Source organism: Balaenoptera borealis (genome assembly GCF_965194805.1).
Source record: "Balaenoptera borealis genome assembly, chromosome: 12".
NCBI classification, from domain to species: domain Eukaryota; kingdom Metazoa; phylum Chordata; class Mammalia; order Artiodactyla; family Balaenopteridae; genus Balaenoptera; species Balaenoptera borealis.
The window spans coordinates 48,771,179-48,788,973 of record NC_138869.1 but is presented as its reverse complement, the minus strand read 5'-3'; the positions used below and the strand labels follow the sequence as shown (position 1 = coordinate 48,788,973).

The 17,795-nt window shown below is 42.1% G+C and overlaps 2 protein-coding genes across 9 annotated transcripts in view; one reads left to right on the top strand and one right to left on the bottom strand.

Moving 5' to 3' along the window:
• The window catches only part of LOC309608508 (uncharacterized protein), a gene marked incomplete at its 5' end in the record, with an annotated part of 555,765 nt that overhangs the window by 33,530 nt on the left and 504,440 nt on the right, over nt 1-17,795 (top strand). The window lies entirely within an intron of this gene.
• Nucleotides 92-17,795, bottom strand: part of ENTPD3 (ectonucleoside triphosphate diphosphohydrolase 3) — a 34,230-nt gene continuing 16,526 nt past the window's right edge. For 2 of the 3 annotated variants that reach the window (XM_082348621.1, XM_082348622.1), the window contains 7 exons: nt 14,623-14,773; nt 12,325-12,484; nt 11,169-11,405; nt 6,066-6,338; nt 5,785-5,895; nt 4,335-4,472; nt 92-1,472 (listed from right to left, as the gene is read on the bottom strand). In XM_082348621.1, coding sequence (XP_082204747.1) covers nt 1,236-1,472; nt 4,335-4,472; nt 5,785-5,895; nt 6,066-6,338; nt 11,169-11,405; nt 12,325-12,484; nt 14,623-14,773 — 1,307 coding nt within the window. In that variant the 3' untranslated portion in view covers nt 92-1,235. The remainder of the gene's footprint in view (nt 1,473-4,334; nt 4,473-5,784; nt 5,896-6,065; nt 6,339-11,168; nt 11,406-12,324; nt 12,485-14,622; nt 14,774-17,795) is intronic. The other variant, XM_082348623.1, reaches the window with a different exon arrangement.

Genomic DNA, 17,795 nt, shown 5'->3' with positions numbered 1-17,795 from the left:
TTAGTTTTTAAAGCTTCCTTTCAAAAATGCCACCTTGGGTCCTTAGGAGAAAGAGTACCATATGCAAGGTAACAAACACACACACTGCAAGTCACAATAAAATAAGAGTCATTTATTCTGTACTCAGCGAACAAACTATAATCTGAAAGAATGTTTATTTTTAATTTGTAGCCATTGGACTTGCTAGAGTTCTTTCCCATCCCACTTTGGAGTTAAATGTCCCCGCAGCTTCCTTTTCTTTTCCCAAAGTCAAGAACTGTGGCTACTATGCAGAGGCCTACCATCTAGGAAAGTACTGATAATTGGTGAGCAAATCATAGAAGAGGATGTCTTGTGACAGCATCAGGTGTACCTGTTGGAATGGTGGGTGAAATGCATACGGTGCTAACGATGGAAAGCCAACCATAAGCAAAAGCCTAGCAAAGGCAGAATGATCTGGAACATGATAGCCTTGCTAGGAATAAACATTTTACAGGGGGACACAGCAATGGGAAGGGGAGGCAAGGAGGATGATACACACACAGGTGGCGATCTAACGACCAGAGCCCTGAGAGGGAATCCCACTTCAGGAACGGCCTGTAGTTTTCTGGTAGGCATTCTGCGTGTCTCTGTCCTTCAGGTTCTGCCTACATGACAGAAGCTTGGCTGGGGCCACTGTCCTTGGGGTAAAGGAGGCTTTTCCCCCAGATACAATGTTCTCCCAGTCTGAGGGAGCTCAGTGTTTTGGGGGTTGTTAAGGAAAGTCTTAGTTAAGGACCAATGAGAGGAAGCCATAAAATGAGATATCTGACGGGGCCAGATGCTTACTAGACACCTGCCAGCTTCCAAACCCGCTGGGAGGAATACGGCATTTTTGAAGGAGGGAAAATGCAAACTGAGCCCTGAGGTCAGTTCTTCAACGTTAAACTGGCATATTCTTTAACATTAAACTGTCATATTCTCAACTTACTCTTCCTCTGGGGCACTTGGATGAAAGAGCCTGACCTTGATGGCCTGTCTCTCCTCTGTTCCCCAATAGGTCAGCTAGTGGGTGGTGGGGTCTCTGGCGGAGCAATGTACACAGAACAGTTGAGAGACTCCCCAAGAGGTGCTTTGGCATAAATCAGTATCTGAGAGGCACACAGGCATTGGACTTTAGCTGTGTTTCCTGAAGATGGACATTTTGCTTGCATTGTTTGGTGCCCCCCGGGCTGGTTATGGGCAGCCTTCAGGCTCCAGGAGCCACATTGTGAGGCTCACTCAGAGTCCACTGTGTTGTCCAAGGCATGCTGGGAGCGCCTCTGATTCCTGGACGACACACACAGGTACACAAGATATGTCAGACACAGCAAGGCCACTGCTGCGAAGAAGGCGAGGGTGCCCATAAAGGCAGACGGCTTGATGGGCAGGCGAATCAGGGGGCTTTCGGCTGGGATCTGGTTGGTCAGGCTGAGCATGTAGCCGAGAGACCAGGCTATGCTGCTGTTCCCCACCTGTGGAGTAGAGGAGACGGCTCAGTTCTCAGGGCTGGGCTTGAGGCACGGATTACATCCCCAGGGCACACCATGGTCACCCTCCTGAGACACCTCCAGGAAACTGTGGCCTAAGGAGGTCAAAGGACTTGCCTAATTTCAGACACTGCAGAGACTGGGCTAGAACCCAGATCACTGTGACCGCAAAGGCTCGAGGGCCCAATCTCCCACACTGCAGAGGAAACAGCCAGAAGAACTAATCCTCACAGCCTCGTCGCAGCCAAGCATGAAGAGGGCACAGTTAATAACAGTGAAAGTTTTTCTGTCATCGGGTACAGAAGTGTCTATAGCTAAAGAAAGAGGGTGATGCATGTTTTACTGAACCCAGGACCAGTTTCTAAGAAAAGATGGTCAGGGGACTTCCCTGGTGGTCCAGCGATTAAGGCTCCACACTCTGAATGCAGGTGGCCCGGGTTCAATCCCTGGTCAGGGGACTAGATCCTGCATGCCGCAACCAAGAGCCTGCGTGCCGCAACTAAAAAAAAGATCCCACATGCCAAAACCAAAAAAAAGATCCCGCATGTCGCAACTAAAGATCCCGCACACAGCAATGAAGGTCCCGCGTGCCACAATTAAGACCTGGTGCAGCCAAATAAATATCAAAAAAAAAAAAAAAAAAGAAAATTAAAAAAAAGAAAAGAAGGTCAGTTTAAGTGGGAAGCAGACTTCGTCAGTTTCATCTGGTAGTTCCATCAATTTTTGTTTACATGTTTTTCGGCTATTTTATTAGATGTATAAATGTTTCAAATTTGCAATCTTCTATCTCTATCTCAAATGATGCTCTTTATCTTAGACTATTTTGTCAGATATTAAAAAGCTACACCAATTTTCTTTTGGGTAGTATTTGCCTGATAGTTAAAAAAATTTTTTTTAACTTTCAAACTTTGCATGTCCTTTGCAAATGAACAAAACAGAAACAGACTCACAGACATAGAGGAGAGATTTGTGGTTGCCAAGGGGGAGGGAGGTGGGGGAGGGATGGATTGGGAGTTTGGGATTAGCAGATGAAAACTATTATATATAGGATGGATGAACAACAAGGTCCTACTGTATAGCACAGGGAACTATATTCAGTATCCTGTGATAAACCATAATGGAAACAAATACGAAAGAGAATATATATATGTATAACAATCATTTTGCTGTACAGCAGAAATTAACACAACATTGTAAATCAACTATACTTCAATAAAATTTAAAGAAAACCCATAAAATGTTCCATGTCCTTAAAGACTGTTTCTCTTATAAACAACATATACTTCATTTTAAAAAATCCAATCTGACAGTGCCTCTTAACTGGCAGGTTTAGTCCATTTATGATTATTGTGATTATTGATATATTTGGACTGCTTTCTAATACCTTAGTTTTAAATTTTCAATAAGTGCTATTTCCCTATGTTTATTTTTTGCCTTTATTTCCTTAAAAATGATATAAATATGTTCCACTTTACAAGATGAGCATTTTAGGCCACTCTTATGTCCCTGTATCCTATGACCCTCAACCATACCCCCATCACATTGGATATTAGCTATACTAGAATTCTGGGTTGTTATAAATGGATTCTTCTCTTTTACTTTTCTTTGGCGTTAGTTTTCTTTTTTCTTTTTTAATATAAATTTTAAGCCACAACATCATTTATTCTTACTTCCTATATTTTTGTACATCTGGATTTATTTCTCTTCTTATTTGATCACTTCCTCCAAAAATATTTTGGATGTAAATCTTTGCATGGCAAATCTTCTGAAGTCTTTTTATACCCTCACATTTGAATACTAATTTGACTGAGTATTAAATTCTTTATAAATAAAGGAAAGGAACTGGAAACCTAGAATTCTGTATCCCCCCAAATTGGTATTTAATGGAAAATCATCCCCATTCTCATAATGTACTTTCCTGGTAATTAGATTAATTAGAAACAAAGCTTGGAGAGTACATGCCACCAACAGTCCTTAAACATCTCCAGACATCCTTAATTTTTATAGATGACTCAGTTTTATCTATGTAAAAGTAAACAGTCACAGGCCTAATGCTGGATATTGCTTGCTTTAATCTAATTATTGCCGAAGCTAACATCAAACAGACTGACTCCAGACATATTTCAGGCTTTACATCTGCTATTCCTGAAATGAGAAAACCCTCCCAGAATCTGGGGAACAGAGTGCTGGATGAAAATATCAGCAAGGCTGAGTCCTGAAAGCAAGGTACAGAGGCCCCTCAAAAAAATAGTCACCTGGTAAGAGCTGTCATTCCTGCATTGGACCATTCTGGACACTTGAGAGTGAATACAGTGACCTCAGACTCATTCTAAGATCAAATTCTTATTTAATGCTGCTTATTTAATCCCTATTCTCTGAAGCATAGATCTCACTCTGACATTTGTGTAAAATGGAAAGCAATTAGTTACTATTCTCTTAACAAAATTGTTACATTTGAAGCTTCTTGTCAGGATGAAAAGTCTCTGTTCCTTAACATATTTATGTATTCACTCAACAACATTTACTAAGCACCTTCCATGTTCTCAGCCCTGTGCTGAATGCTAGGAATATGAGGACGATAAAACAAGTGCTGCCGCCACGGAGCTCAGAGGCCACGGTGCTTGGCATCCAATCCTTAACTCATGTGGAAGGTTTCTGATGACCACTTCCTCTGAATTCCCCTAGAATCATCTCTTCTCATAAGCTCACCAGGGATCAAGTCTCATTGGCTCCATTTAGCAAGTTAAATCCCCAAGTCCCGCTTATCTTCTACATTTCATTCACACACATATACACAAACATCTATTTTGAGAGAAAGAGGAGGAAACAGTTTGTGCTTTGACTTACCTCTTTTTTAAAGTGTATTTGGGGCCAGGTCTTCTCGGTGAATTTGTATCCGTTTACAAGCAAGTGGTAGATATAGTGAGCTGAGAAGCAGTAGGAGCGAGCGTACTCCTCATCAAACCGGGGGAGCAGCAGTGGGAGCTGAAGGCAGGTTCAAAACAGGGAGGAGGCAGGTTTTATACATTTCTTTTTTTTTTTAAATAAATTTATTTATTTATTTATTTATGGCTGCGTTGGGTCTTCGTTGCTGTGCGCGGGTTCTCATTGCGGTGGCTTCTGTTGTTGTGGAGCACGGGCTCCAGGCGCGTGGGCCTCAGTAGCTGTGGCTCGAAGGCTCTAGGGCACAGGCTCAGCAGTTGCGGTGCACGGGCCCAGCCGCTCCGCGGCATGTGGGATCCTCCCGGACCAGGGATCGAACCTGTGTCTCCTGCATTGGCAGGCAGACTCTCAGCCACTGTGCCACCAGGGAAGCCCTGGAGGCAGGTTTTAAAACACACATTTCAGGGACTTCCCTGGTGGCGCAGTGGTTAAGAATCCGCCTGCCAATGCAGGGGACACGGGTTTGAGCCCTAGTCTGGAAAGATCCCACATGCCGCGGAGCAACTAAGCCCGTGTGCCACAACTATTGAGCCTGCACTCTAGAGCCCATGAGCCACAACTACTGAGTCCGTGCGCCACAATTACTGAAGCCCACGTGCCTAGAGCCCATGCTCCACAACAAGAGAAGCCACCGCAATGAGAAGCCTGCACACCGCAACAAAGAGTAGCCCCCACTCACCGCAACTAGAGAAAGCCGGCACGCAGCAATGAAAACCCAACGCAGCCAAAAATAAAATAAATAAATTTAAAAAATTAAAGAAAACCACATTTCAGAACAGCTTAGGTCAGCCGTCATATTTTAAAGAATCTTATCACCCAGAATTTAATAATTAAAATTACTATAAAATAATACAATGATAAAAATATCCCTGTTTTATGTTCATTTGTTTTATTTTTGAGATTCCACATGTACGTGATAACATACAGTATTTGTCTTCCTCCATCTGACTTATTTCACTAAGCATAATACCCTCCAGGTCCACTCATGTTGCAAATGGCAAAATTTCATTCTTCTTTATGGCTGAGTGATATTCCATTGTACATATACACCATATCTCCTATATTTCCAAAAAAAAAAAAAAAATCCCTATACAACATCACAGAAGAACAATCTAAGTTTATAGAGTGCTTATGACGTGCCAAACACTGTTATAATCATTGTGCCCATGGTTAGAACATTAATCCACAACGCAGCTATGAGGTGGGGTCCCTTACTACCCCCGTCTTACAGATATGGTGAAAGGAGGACAGCATAAAAGTCAAATTCAGAATATACACACACATGCACACAAATGGAATCTACTCTGCTCTACTGTTTCGTACCAATATGGATCATTTCTGTTTAAATACTGACCTTACCCCAATTCTGTGAGCAGAAATTCCAGGTGCTTGAGTTGAAGTTGTGCAGGGAAAAGCTACCCGAAAGGTTGAAAGCACTGGCTGTGTAGTAGAATCCTGCAAAAGCCTGTAAGGAAGTCGTGCAGAAGGAAATCAGTTCTCAGAATGGGATATAATATGGAGGTTTCAGGGTACTGAATAAGGAAGTGGGAAACAGCTAGCAGAGGAAAAACAGAAAGGTGAGAAAGAAATATTCAATGGGGAAAAAAAGGAATCTTTCCATAGTTTTGCCCTTACCACAAATGACCCTTTAACTTTTGGCTGATATACCCCATTGAAGGAACAGGCTTCTTGGTCATGGCAAGCACTGAAGTTAAATAGGGAAGCCACCTTTTCCCTACACAGTGATGGGTCCCCGGTTCCTTCAAAAGTGATGTTGTTGTTGGGATCATAACTTTCAGGTCTCAGGTCCTCTGTACACAGGCTGCCAAACACATGTGCCTCAGTGAAGGTGGTTTTGTAATTCCGAGGGTAACAGGGGTTGGCAAATGTGGTTTCAGTGGTATAATTCTGTAGGTACAAGAGTGAGGTGTTAGATATCACTGTTTTTTGGAGGCCCAAGTACAAATCCTCAGTGCAAATCCTTACTGTTGTCCCCCGCCAATGCCAAGAGAGAAACGGAAAAAAGGCCATTCTGCGTCAATGTAGAAGGGAACTCCCAGGTTGTCTAGATAACTCAAGTCGGGGTGGGGGGGATGGTCACCCTGCACCAGGCACAACACTAGGCTCTTGCTTACACTGTCTGCTCCAGCCCTTACCACAGCCCTGTGAAGCAGGTTTTATGAACTCCATTTTGATGAGAAAACAAGATATGTTTAGATTCATTGACCATTTTGAAGAGAATGTTATCTATCCACCTAAAAAAATAATTCAAAAGGTACAAATAAATATATTATGAAAACTAAGGCTCCCTCCCACCCACTTTCCCCACCCAGATTCCCTCCCTGCAAGTAACCACTATTGCCAGTTTTGTGTATTCTACCAGAGAGTCTGTGTATACTTCTTATATGCATGTGCAAATATATTTTCTTTTCCCTTCTCTTTCTTTTCAAAATTTAAAAATTAAAAAAAAATTTTTTGTTTTTAATAAAGTTATTTATTTATTTTTGGCTGCATTGGGTCTTTGTTGCTGCGTGCGGAGTTTCTCTAGTTGTGGCGAGCGGGGGCTACTCTTCGTTGTGGTGCGTGGGCTTCTCATTGCGGTGACTTCACTCTTGTTGCTGAGCACGGGCTCTAGGCACGCGGGCTTCAGTAGTTGTGGCACGAGGGCTCAGTAGTTGTGGCTCACAGGCTCTAGAGCTCAGGCTCAGTAGTTGTGCCTCATGGGCTTAGTTGCTCCGCGGCATGTGGGATCTTCCTGGACCAGGGCTCGAACCCATGTCCCTTGTATTGGCAGTGGATTCTTAACCACCACCAGGGAAGTCCCTAAAATTTTTAAATCATAAATGGTAGTACTGTATACACACTGTTCTGCCCCTTGCTTTTCTTACTTAAAAATATATCTTTGAGATTTTCCTTTCATTGTAAGTGTAAGAGTGGCTTTTTAGAAGCTGCATAGCACTCCACTCTACAAATAAACTATAATTTATTTAGGGAGTCCCCTCTAGAGGAAAATTTAGGTAGTTTCCAATCATTTGCCATTACAAAACAATGCTGTAATAAATATCCCGTTACATAGAAATCTTCGATCTATTTGTAATTAATTTGGTATTAAGATTGGGATTTGATTTTACTTTTTCCAGATGATTATCCAATTTTTATCTATGGTCAAAAATGTTCCCTTTAAAAAAAAAATGTTCCCTTTATCAAATGCTGAATTCCAAAATGTGTTTGGTTCTATTTATGGACTCTCTTTCCCAAGAAATTGGATTCAAACTCTAATTTCAAAGCTACCAAGGCCTATTTTACCCCCTACTGTAAAATCTTGACCCAGAAAACACTTAGCCCAACTCTTTCATTTTACTGCTGAGGAAACTGAGGTACACATCAAAATAATGTAATCATTTAACAAAAGGCAGTGGTAGGATTCTACACAGAATCCTACAGAAGTCCAACACTCATCCAGTATAACTGACATGAGTGTTCTGCAGAAAGATCTTCATATGACTCTGTGGAGGCAGCAAACAGGCCCCCTTCTGCCTCAGTGGTATGAAAAAATCTATGGTGTTCAAAAGGTGTTATGTCTAATTTGTAATGTATCATGCCATGGTCACCCTATGGCTGAAATATTCATTGAAAGAAAAATATCAAATCAACCAACTGATTATTTAGTTTCTCCCTCCAAATCTGCCTTATACTTTTTAAAAAATTAAATCATTTCTGGCTTGGCTTGGAGAAGAAGCAAGATAATATAAATTATTTCTGGCAGAAGAAGCTCAGTAAAGATTATTTCACCTCTCTCTTTGGAGTGTGAATTATTTGTTATGGCATTCCTTAAATATAATTTGCCAGTGTGCCAAGTTGCTTAGGCCCTCAACATTCAATAAATCTTCCCTGAATTTAGTGTTTGTAGGGCACTGGCATGAAAGGGTCATGTACTTTCTTTTATAATAAAATGACCAATATAGTTTTTCTTTTTAAATAATGGTATTTGGAATATTATGCACCTATAAAAGTAATAATTTCATAAGATGTTTAACAACACAGGAAATTGCTCACAATATATTGTTAGGTTAAAAAAAGCTGGATATAAAATTATATATAAACCATATGAAGCCAAATTTGTAAATACTACACATATTCCTGCATGAAAAAAATATCTGGAAGAAAATGCAATACTGTGTTGATGGTGGCTAATTCCAGGTTTTGTTTGTTTATTATTTATATTTTTTATGTCTGTATTTTCTAAATTTTTTTCACTGAACATGTGTTACTTTAAAAACAGAAGAGGACTTCCCTGGTGGCGCAGTGGTTAAGAATCCACCTGCCAATGCAGGGGACACGGGTTCAAGCCCTGGTCCGGGAAGATCCCACATGCCGCGGAGCAACTAAGCCCATGAGGCACAACTACTGAGCCTGAGCTCTAGAGCCCGCGAGCCACAACTACTGAGCCCTCGTGCCACAACTACTGAAGCCTGCGTGCCTAGAGCCCATGCTCCGCAACAAAGAGAGGCCACCTCAGTGAGAAGCCCGCGCACCATAACGAAGAGTTGCCCCCACTCGCCACAACTAGAGAAAGCCCGTGTGCAGCAATGAAGACTCAATGCAGCCAAAAATAAATAAATACTTAAGTCTTACTTAAAGAGGAAGAGAAAGTGAATTCATGTCCCTAACGTCTAACATGCTCTCAGAGTGAGACTTGAGCCCTGGGGTGACTGGAGACTCCTTATTAAGAAAATAATTTGCAAAGTGTATATCTAGATGTCACTCTCACCACACTTATAAGGGGCTACAGCCCCTTATATTACAGACCAGGAAATGAGTCCTGGACTGGTGGCATTTACTCAGCCAGTTCATGATGCAGTAATCTTTGAGAACCTTCTAAGTTGGGGCTTGGCAACACATCTTTGGGACATGAAAGTATTGGTCAGGCAAGTCGGGACTTGCATTTGTGGGTGAACCTCATCACACCTGGATCCTTCCCCTCACCTGAGTCAGAAGGCTTAGAGGGCAGAGCCACCCTCTCAGGCATCCAGATGTTATCAGGCAAGTTGGAGACACACCCTGTCCCTGTGACCTGACTATCTATAGTGAGGGGCTGGGGTCTCCCACCTCTGCCCCCATTCCTGGGCTCACACCTTGAGACCTGCATTCTCAAACCCAAATGAGACCTTACCCAGATGGAGTATTCACTTCTCTACTGTAGACTGTTGGGTACATAGACATTCTTTAATAAACACTGTAGGAGTGTGTGCATAAACACACACACACACACTCTTCCTCAGGGCCAGTCAAATTTAAGAGGTTAGCTTCTCAAACCTCCACTCATCCTGGAAAAAGGGTGATTTCACCTGCTTCCCTTTTCCTGTCTAAAGTTCAGAGGAGCCCCTGCTCCACCCTCCACCCTCGCCAGGGCCAGAGCTGGAGGAAGGGGCAATAAGTATTGCTAAAAATAAAAGGAGAGAGAGAAAAGAGGAGCCCCAGTTAATGAGGGTTGGTTAAGCTCTGTGTGGGGTTTGGTTTGGCTGAGTGTAGGGTGGATGAGAGTCTGGGGTGGGCACTGAGTCTCCTGAGCCATGGAAGTGTAGCTCAGGGCTGCCTGCAGGGTTCCCGCTCTGTCCTTCCCAGGAGTGCTCAGGCTCTCCCAACAATACATGTGGCATGCATGTGTACTGGGGCTCCAGCCTTTCCTGTGAGGCTGAAAGAGAAGTTTTGGGAAGAGGGCCAGACCTGGAGGGTGAATTCTCACCACCTACCCTGCATGACTACTCAGTAAATACAGGGATCTGAAGATGTGAGTTCTGCTGATGACACTTTTGTAAACCAACCCAATTTTCTACAGGCTAATGGCTGGGGAATACTGCTTCCTTCTTCAATGACCAAAGTAGGTTGCAGTGGTGGGGGTTAAGCTACTGATGCTGTGTCCACTATGTTCATATGCTGACCCAGCTCTTGTCTCCTGCCCCTGGGCCCCATCAGAAGCCAGGATCTGTGGCCTCCGGTTGGCCCCATGCCCCTCTAGGTGATCAAGCCTCCTTCCCTTCGTTTTCCCTTCGTCTTCATCTTCCCTCCTCAGCCATGGCTGAGACTGATGTCCCCTTAGCACTGGAGTTTGGGATCTCCTGTCGCATCCATGGTGCTCGTGCCCTTGCTGACACATACAGTACTAATGTCAAGTTCATATTAGTGACAGCCTTCTAGCTGATGCCTGAAGTAGCCATCTGTGCCTAATTCATCATTTACCATATGAATTACTGACTGATGTGTTGGAATTCGGCTGCTCTAAGATCCCACCATATAAAGGGCATGAAATCTGCCTAATATAGGCTCATGTAAAAGAAGCCTGAGCCTGGGGAGGGCTCTGCCCTCTCCCCTGTCAGCAAGCATTTCCCATGTGACCACTTTTATTATTTTGTCTGCACTCCGGGGAGTCTCAACATTCTCAGGTTTATTTAGCTACTGGTTTAAAACAGCTTGTGTCCATAAAGGGATCCCAAGTCCTGAATCATTTATAAAACATCTGGAGCTCTGGAATTTCCCTGGACTTCTGACTCAAATACACTGGAAATGGTCAACACATCAGAGAGAGAGAGAGCTTGGACGCCCACAAGTACACAGGAAAATGCTGCAGTTTCCATCCACCTTCTAATTGGAGTGGAAAGGACAGACCCCAGAAGGCAAGGCATCTTCCTCTCAGCTAAGACCCCTGAGGGAATACCCGTTGCCCCATGGCTCAGGTACCTGAAGGAGAATTGCCAGAAACCTCTTCTCAGCCTCATTCCGGCCATAACACTGGAAGCTATGTGTGTAGAGTGTGTACTCATAGCCATACAGGGACACCTTCACGATGTCGCTGGTGTTCAGCCCCACGTTCTTCTCTGCCACCACGAAGGATATTTGGGTGGAGGCACCGCCTAAATCCAGGGCACCTGTGGTCTCCTTTCCATTCGGATGCACCCACATATGCCACAGGCTCTTCTACACAGTGGGAAAAAGAAACAAGAAAAAAGACCAAAGGTACCATCTCTGATTGGCTAGGGTTCTTCACCCAAGACCCATCTCTTATTGCTAAGAAGTATGACATGGGAAGCATTCAGGGCCAGATCTCTCCTTTATTTCAGGGGTGGTGAACTCAAATGCTTACAGGGACTGTACAGGCAACATAAATGAGTGAGTAGACAATAGGGAATGAGGTGTAGACTGTAGGGAATGGTGGGGCCTGGGACAAACTGGGGAATGCATCAGCTATACTCTGTTCCAGTTGGTTGTTGCCATGCAGGAATGTGAGTCTGCTGTGACCAGCTCCTCCAACTTTTGGGGAGTGAAGGGGGCAGAAATGTGGATTTTTATGTGAATTTTCCAAAATATTAACTAAATTAATTTAATTTAATTAAAAATATATTCAAGGGGGAAGAAAATAGGTCTTAGGCTGAACATAGTATGGTGTCCTCTGCACCAAAGGAGCAAGAAGTATGGAGACTGGAATGTGAGGAGACCTGAGGACACAGAATGAGTTGGGAAGAAAGCTGCCTGAGGGCTCTGTAAATTCCAGATGGCTATGGGACGTCTTGGAAGCGTCATTTTCCAGGTGTCCTTCAAAAGACTCATAGCCCACTGCTAGATTTAGATCCTCCCCTGCCTCTAATTTCTTATTAGCTAGTAAAATGATGATATTCCCCCTCCCCCATGCATTTGGTCCTGTTTAGGATCCACGGCTTTGTCCTAGCTATACGTGTCTTTTCTTAGCTGTTGTATCATAGATGTTTCCCTAATTCATTACATGATAGGAACAATGCAGGACAGATGGCCCTGTTGGCGTGTACCTCTGCTTAAGTTACCAACCACAGGGGACAGGATAAACAGCAAGATTAAAAACCATGCATTTGTTTTCACACACCTCCAGGAAATTTCCCATTAAATAGTTGGCTGTAATCCATCCATAAATCCCTTCCTCTTGCCCAGAAATGATTTGAGCATCCCTAAAATCAAAGGGCTGAGACTCGAAGTAGTTTTGGATGCTCGCAAGGACTTCATTAGCTGCTGTTTCGTTTTGCAACCTATGCAAGGCACAGAACACAAAAGGCTGAGTGCCCAGACAACAATCTTAAAATAACCCCCCCATCCCCTTCAGGCAGGGACAGTTTTCCAGGTGTATATAAGACATGGCAACCCCCTGTACAAGTTGAAGCCTCCCAGGCAAGGCAGGATGCACTTGTTACCTGTCAAACTGCCAAGCAGGAAAATAGCTACCAGTAAAAATACCGCTTGTTCTCTCCTCCCCTACCTGTTCCTATCCCTCTCTCTAGCAACCAGCTAATGAAAAGAGCCTCCTACTCAGTCACCATTGCTCTGTCTCAGATCAGCAGAGGAAAGGAGATCGGTGAAGGCATAGGAGTGGCATAAGTAATCTCTTGGGGCACCATATAAAGAAGCCCTCATCAGGCCAGAAGGAAGGGGAGCTTAGTGGGGAGGGGGAAAGGAAGAGGGTTGAGTTTTCAGCTGTCCCAGCTTTGCTCTTTGGGAGGGCTTCATCATGAGGGGATATGATGGCCATCATGGCTGTCACTGAATTGAAATTCATTAGTGTGCTGACCCATGGAGGAGTGGTAACATAGCGTTCATGTCACCCATGATGTAGAGTAATACTATCATTCATCTGCCATTTTATGAAAGAAAGCTCACTTGGGAGACTCTTTTCCCTTTCATCAGTGGGTTAAGAAAGCCAGGGGCACTGGCTCACTCTTGGCTGAAGAAGAAGAAAGAGAAATGCTACAAGCAGAAGTCCATTCCAGTTCAGTAGCAAATTATCACTGCTTGGAAAATAATTAAGAATTTTCCTAGTTTTACTAATTCCCATCCCAGAGATTCTCAAATTATTGTTTTTTCTATATTTGACTTCTCTAGCAATTAAAATATCAACTAGTTCCTCAGAAGAAATGGATCACCATCAGAAAGTTTCACAAGGAGGCATTAATATTTAATTTATTCAAATGCAACATTCACTTTTTCCCCAACTGGCAAACTTTTGTATTCCATGGTTTTTGTCATGGGCTATAAATTACAGAGCCTTTGAATGATTTCTCACCGAGAGGACTGGGAGAAAAAAGCAACCAAGACAAAGTTGGGTTCTGTGTTTCCATAAGAAAGAAAAGGCAGAAGAAGGGGATTTCTATGACATTTCTATTTCAGGTAAACACAATAATTTTGAAAACACACTGCAGATTCCAAGAGTAAGCAAAGAAATCTGGCTTCTTTCCGCATTCTACTTGGTCAACCAGCACATAGGAATAGAAAAAAAGAGAGGAAAACTACAAGGAAAGGGCTCAGTCCAACTGAGAGTGCTTCATGATTTTTTTTGATGATCATCTTAAAGTGCCTCTGTTGTTCCTTTGTATTTTCTTCATGCCCACATGAAGAAAATACATGTAATTTTACATTCCTGGGATCACAGACAAAGTGGCTTTGAAGCAGAATGAGTGTCATCTTTTGGGGAGAAAGCCTTATTATCAAAGTTTAGGGCAGCATCTACCCTTTAATTTAGGTAGATTTAAGTTTGATGGTTTTTTTTTAAAAACTATTTTTCTTTTATTTCAAGGTCAAGGAAATATTATCATGGAGAAAAAAATGAAGAGAAAGGACATTCAAAAACAATGCAACTGGGCTAAAAGTCATGGCTACAAATTTAGAAGGAACTGCTTAATTGAATGAAATGAGATGTTTGTTTTTATGTAACGCCACAGGCTTTGGGGTGAGGAGCAGAAATCCCATTATTTGAAAGCAGATCTCAGTGACATTTTGTACATGGGTAGAAGCTACACAGCTTAGTAGTATAGTGGGTTGCATTTAGTGGAGCCGGTTGTCCACAGGTGTTAAAATACCAGGAGTCAAAAACAGTTTCTACTTTTCTGGAAAACTAGAGGTACATCCCATGATTAGATTTCATGTCACTTTTTTATTTTCAGAGCTCTCAGTAAAATCACCATGGGGAAGGGAATCAAATATAGAACTGTTTCTTTCTGAGTATTAAGATAAAGACTAAAAGTTTCCCAACTTTTAAAGCCTAAATTTATGGCAGAATATGGGCTTCTTTCTTTTGGATTTATTCCCAGAAACAGAGTTACATTCTTGGAAAGAATTCAACACATTCCTGGTTATTTTGGTCCAAAGGGCTCCTGTGTGCCATTCCAGCCCTTACCTCAGCAAGCGCATCCCAGCTGTAGCCCCCAGGTAAATGCAGGTGGATCCATGGAGGTGGGCTGGAATGTGCCCCTTGACTTTTTGCATGCAGTCCTCAAAGGCTTTGGGGGCATCTTGAGGGTTTTCTCCATAGCTGGAGATCCCAGAGCCTGAAGAGCAAGCAGTCAGCACTTCTTAGCCTTCCCAGGAACCAACAAGAGCAGTACAACTTTTAAATATAAAATAAATCAGCTCTGGAAATTAATGGGTTTTTGTAGGGGGCTGAAAATTGTGTATGTGCTAAGTTCCATGTGGTCACACAGATGAGTCAATTCCCAAAATATGGAAGGAAAGAATTACAAAGGTGAAAAAAGTAATGAGCCAAGACCTGCTTTTAAAAAAAGTTCTCATCATGGAAATTTCAAATATAAATAAAAGTAGGGAGAAGAGTATAACAAACCCATGCACCCATCTTCCAGTTTCAACAATGATCAGTCTTGCTCCATCTGCACTCTCCCATTCTCTCCTCATGAAGCAAACTGCAGACATGGTATCATTTCATTCTATAAATATTTCAGTATGTATCATTAAAAGATAAGAATTTTTTTTAAAGAAACATAACCATAGTCTCATTATTCTACCTAAAAATGTTAAAAATAATCCCTTAATATAATTAAATATCTAATTAAGGTTCACATTTCCTCCATATTCATATTTTTTTCTCTCCCTCTCTCTCCCTCCACCTCTCTCTTTCTTTCTAGTTTGTTTGAACCAGGGCCCAAATAAATTCCATCCATTATAATTGGTTGGCATGTCTCTTAAGTCTCTTTTAATATATAGATTCTGCCCCCCTTTCTAATTTTTCTTTGTAATTAAACATTTTTTTCCTTGCAATTTCATTTGTCTTATAGTTTCCCACAGTCTAGAATTTGCTGATTGCAGCCCCATGATTCATTTAACATGTTATTTGGTCCCAGTTTTTTTCTATAAATTGGTAACTGAATGCAGAGGCTTAATCAGATTCAGGTTTGAACTTTTTCAGAAAGAGTAGTTTATAGGGATGTGCATTTCCAATAAGAGGCACAAGCATCTGGTTGTTTCTCTCTTTGTGCTGTTAACAAGCATCAATGATCATTGCTTAGATCCATTCATTACTCCATTCATTAGGGTTTATGAAATGCTGATATTTTATTTCCATCATTCTTGCTTCACTTTTTACCTGAAATGCTTTTATAAAAGGAAAACTTCCTCATCGTTAACTATTTGATTACCCTACAGTACAGTTTGTACAGGGAAGGCAGGGGATAAGTGCTTGATTCTTTCCCTTTATTTACCAGCTTAAAAAATATAGATTGCATCTCTAGTATCTACCTAATTTAACCAATAAGGGATTTTGTTCGTTTGTTTGTTTGTTTAAGGGCATATGAATCTAAAGATATATTTGATATGTTTCAATTCATTGCAGTTACTATTCTTATTGGTGGCCTATCTTGTCCAGTGGCGCTCTCTTCAATTTGGCAGCTGAGTCCTTTTGACATGATCTCAGAAACCTTTAAGAACTTTTCTGCTTTCTAATATGATGAGATGTATCAATGACCTATATATTTCCTGCCCCAGATCTGGAATCTGCTGTTTCTCCAAGGAATCCTGGTTTCTTTTATTGAGTAACAGTATTTAGCATTCAAAATTTGGAAGCTAGGTTGCTTACTGAAAGCCTTTCCAGAAGACAGACCTAGAGAAAACTTTATTTCAAGAGAAAACACATCATGAATTCTTAGCGGTATTTCTAATTCAAAACTTCAAGTTCTTCCTTGAATTCATTGATATTGTATCTTTATCTTCCTTTTCCTAGCCTGTTTCCCAGCCCCTCCAACTTAATAACTCATTTGCTTTATTTCACAATCCACACACAACAGTCTCAGTATGACAAGCACTACCACCAATTATAGGATTATTGAAAACAATTTAAGATTTTTTGAAGTTCTTTTTGTCCTTAGGGTGTATCCTATTAGGCATGTGCAAGTGTCCATAAATGAAGCTTTCTTGAAATACATACATGCTAATTTGTTTGCATATTGTCTATGGCTGCTTTCATGCTGAAGTGGGAGAGTTAAATGGTTACAACAGAGATCATATGGCCAACAAATGAAAAATATTTATCCTCTAGCTCTTTACAGGAAAAGTTTGCTGTCCCTTGACTTAGATGATTTATAGGCATCTCCAGCTTAATATATTTGAAACCAAATTCCTTAATCCCTGCCATGGCCCCAACCTACTCTACCCTCAGTGTTGCCCACTCTAAGGAGATGGTACCTTCATGCATGCAGTTACTCAGGTCAGAACTAATGTTCAGGCACCATCAACCAGGATGCTGCATATTGAATCTATCATAAAAATCTTGTTGGCTCTACTTTCAAAATACCTCTCAAATCTGAGCACTTCTCACTCCCTTCCCCAGAACCATTCTTGATCAGTGTTTCTCAACCTCAGCACTACTGATGTTTTGGGCTGGATTATTCTTTGTTTTGTGGGCTGTCTGTGAGTTATGCAATGGTTAGCAGCATCCTTATTCTCTACTACTAGATGCCAGCAGCACGGCCAACCCCAGTTATGAAAACCAAAAAATGTCCCAGGCATTGATAAATGTTCCCTGGGGGCAACATCGCCCCATGTTGAGAAGCACCAGCCTAGGCCAGACCACCAAAACGTCACCTCCCACTTGCACTGCTCTAATAGCCCTGGTTTCCCTGCTTCTGATCTTAGTCTCTTGACTACGTATTCTACATTGACAGAGTGACCCGTTAAAATTATGTCGTATCGTGTTAGTTCCCTGATCAGAATCTCCTAATGGCTTCCTAATATACTTTGAAGAAAATTCATTTGAGTAAATGTCAAACCCCTTACTGCATCTCAAGGTCCTCTATGAGCTGGCCTCGGTGACAGCTTTGGCCTCATTTCTCACTTTTGTTTCTCTTACTCGTTCTGCTCCAGCCACATCGGCCCCTTTGCTTTTCCTAGAAAATGCTGAGCAGCTGTCACTCTTGGCATTTTCTTTTGCCACGCCCTCTGCTCAGCACATTCTTCCCTCAAACAGGTGCACAGCTCACTCTCTCATCTCAATTTGGTCTCTGCTTAGCTATCACCTTCTTTGCTCTCCCATGAAATAGAATGATCACTCTCTATCCACCTAGC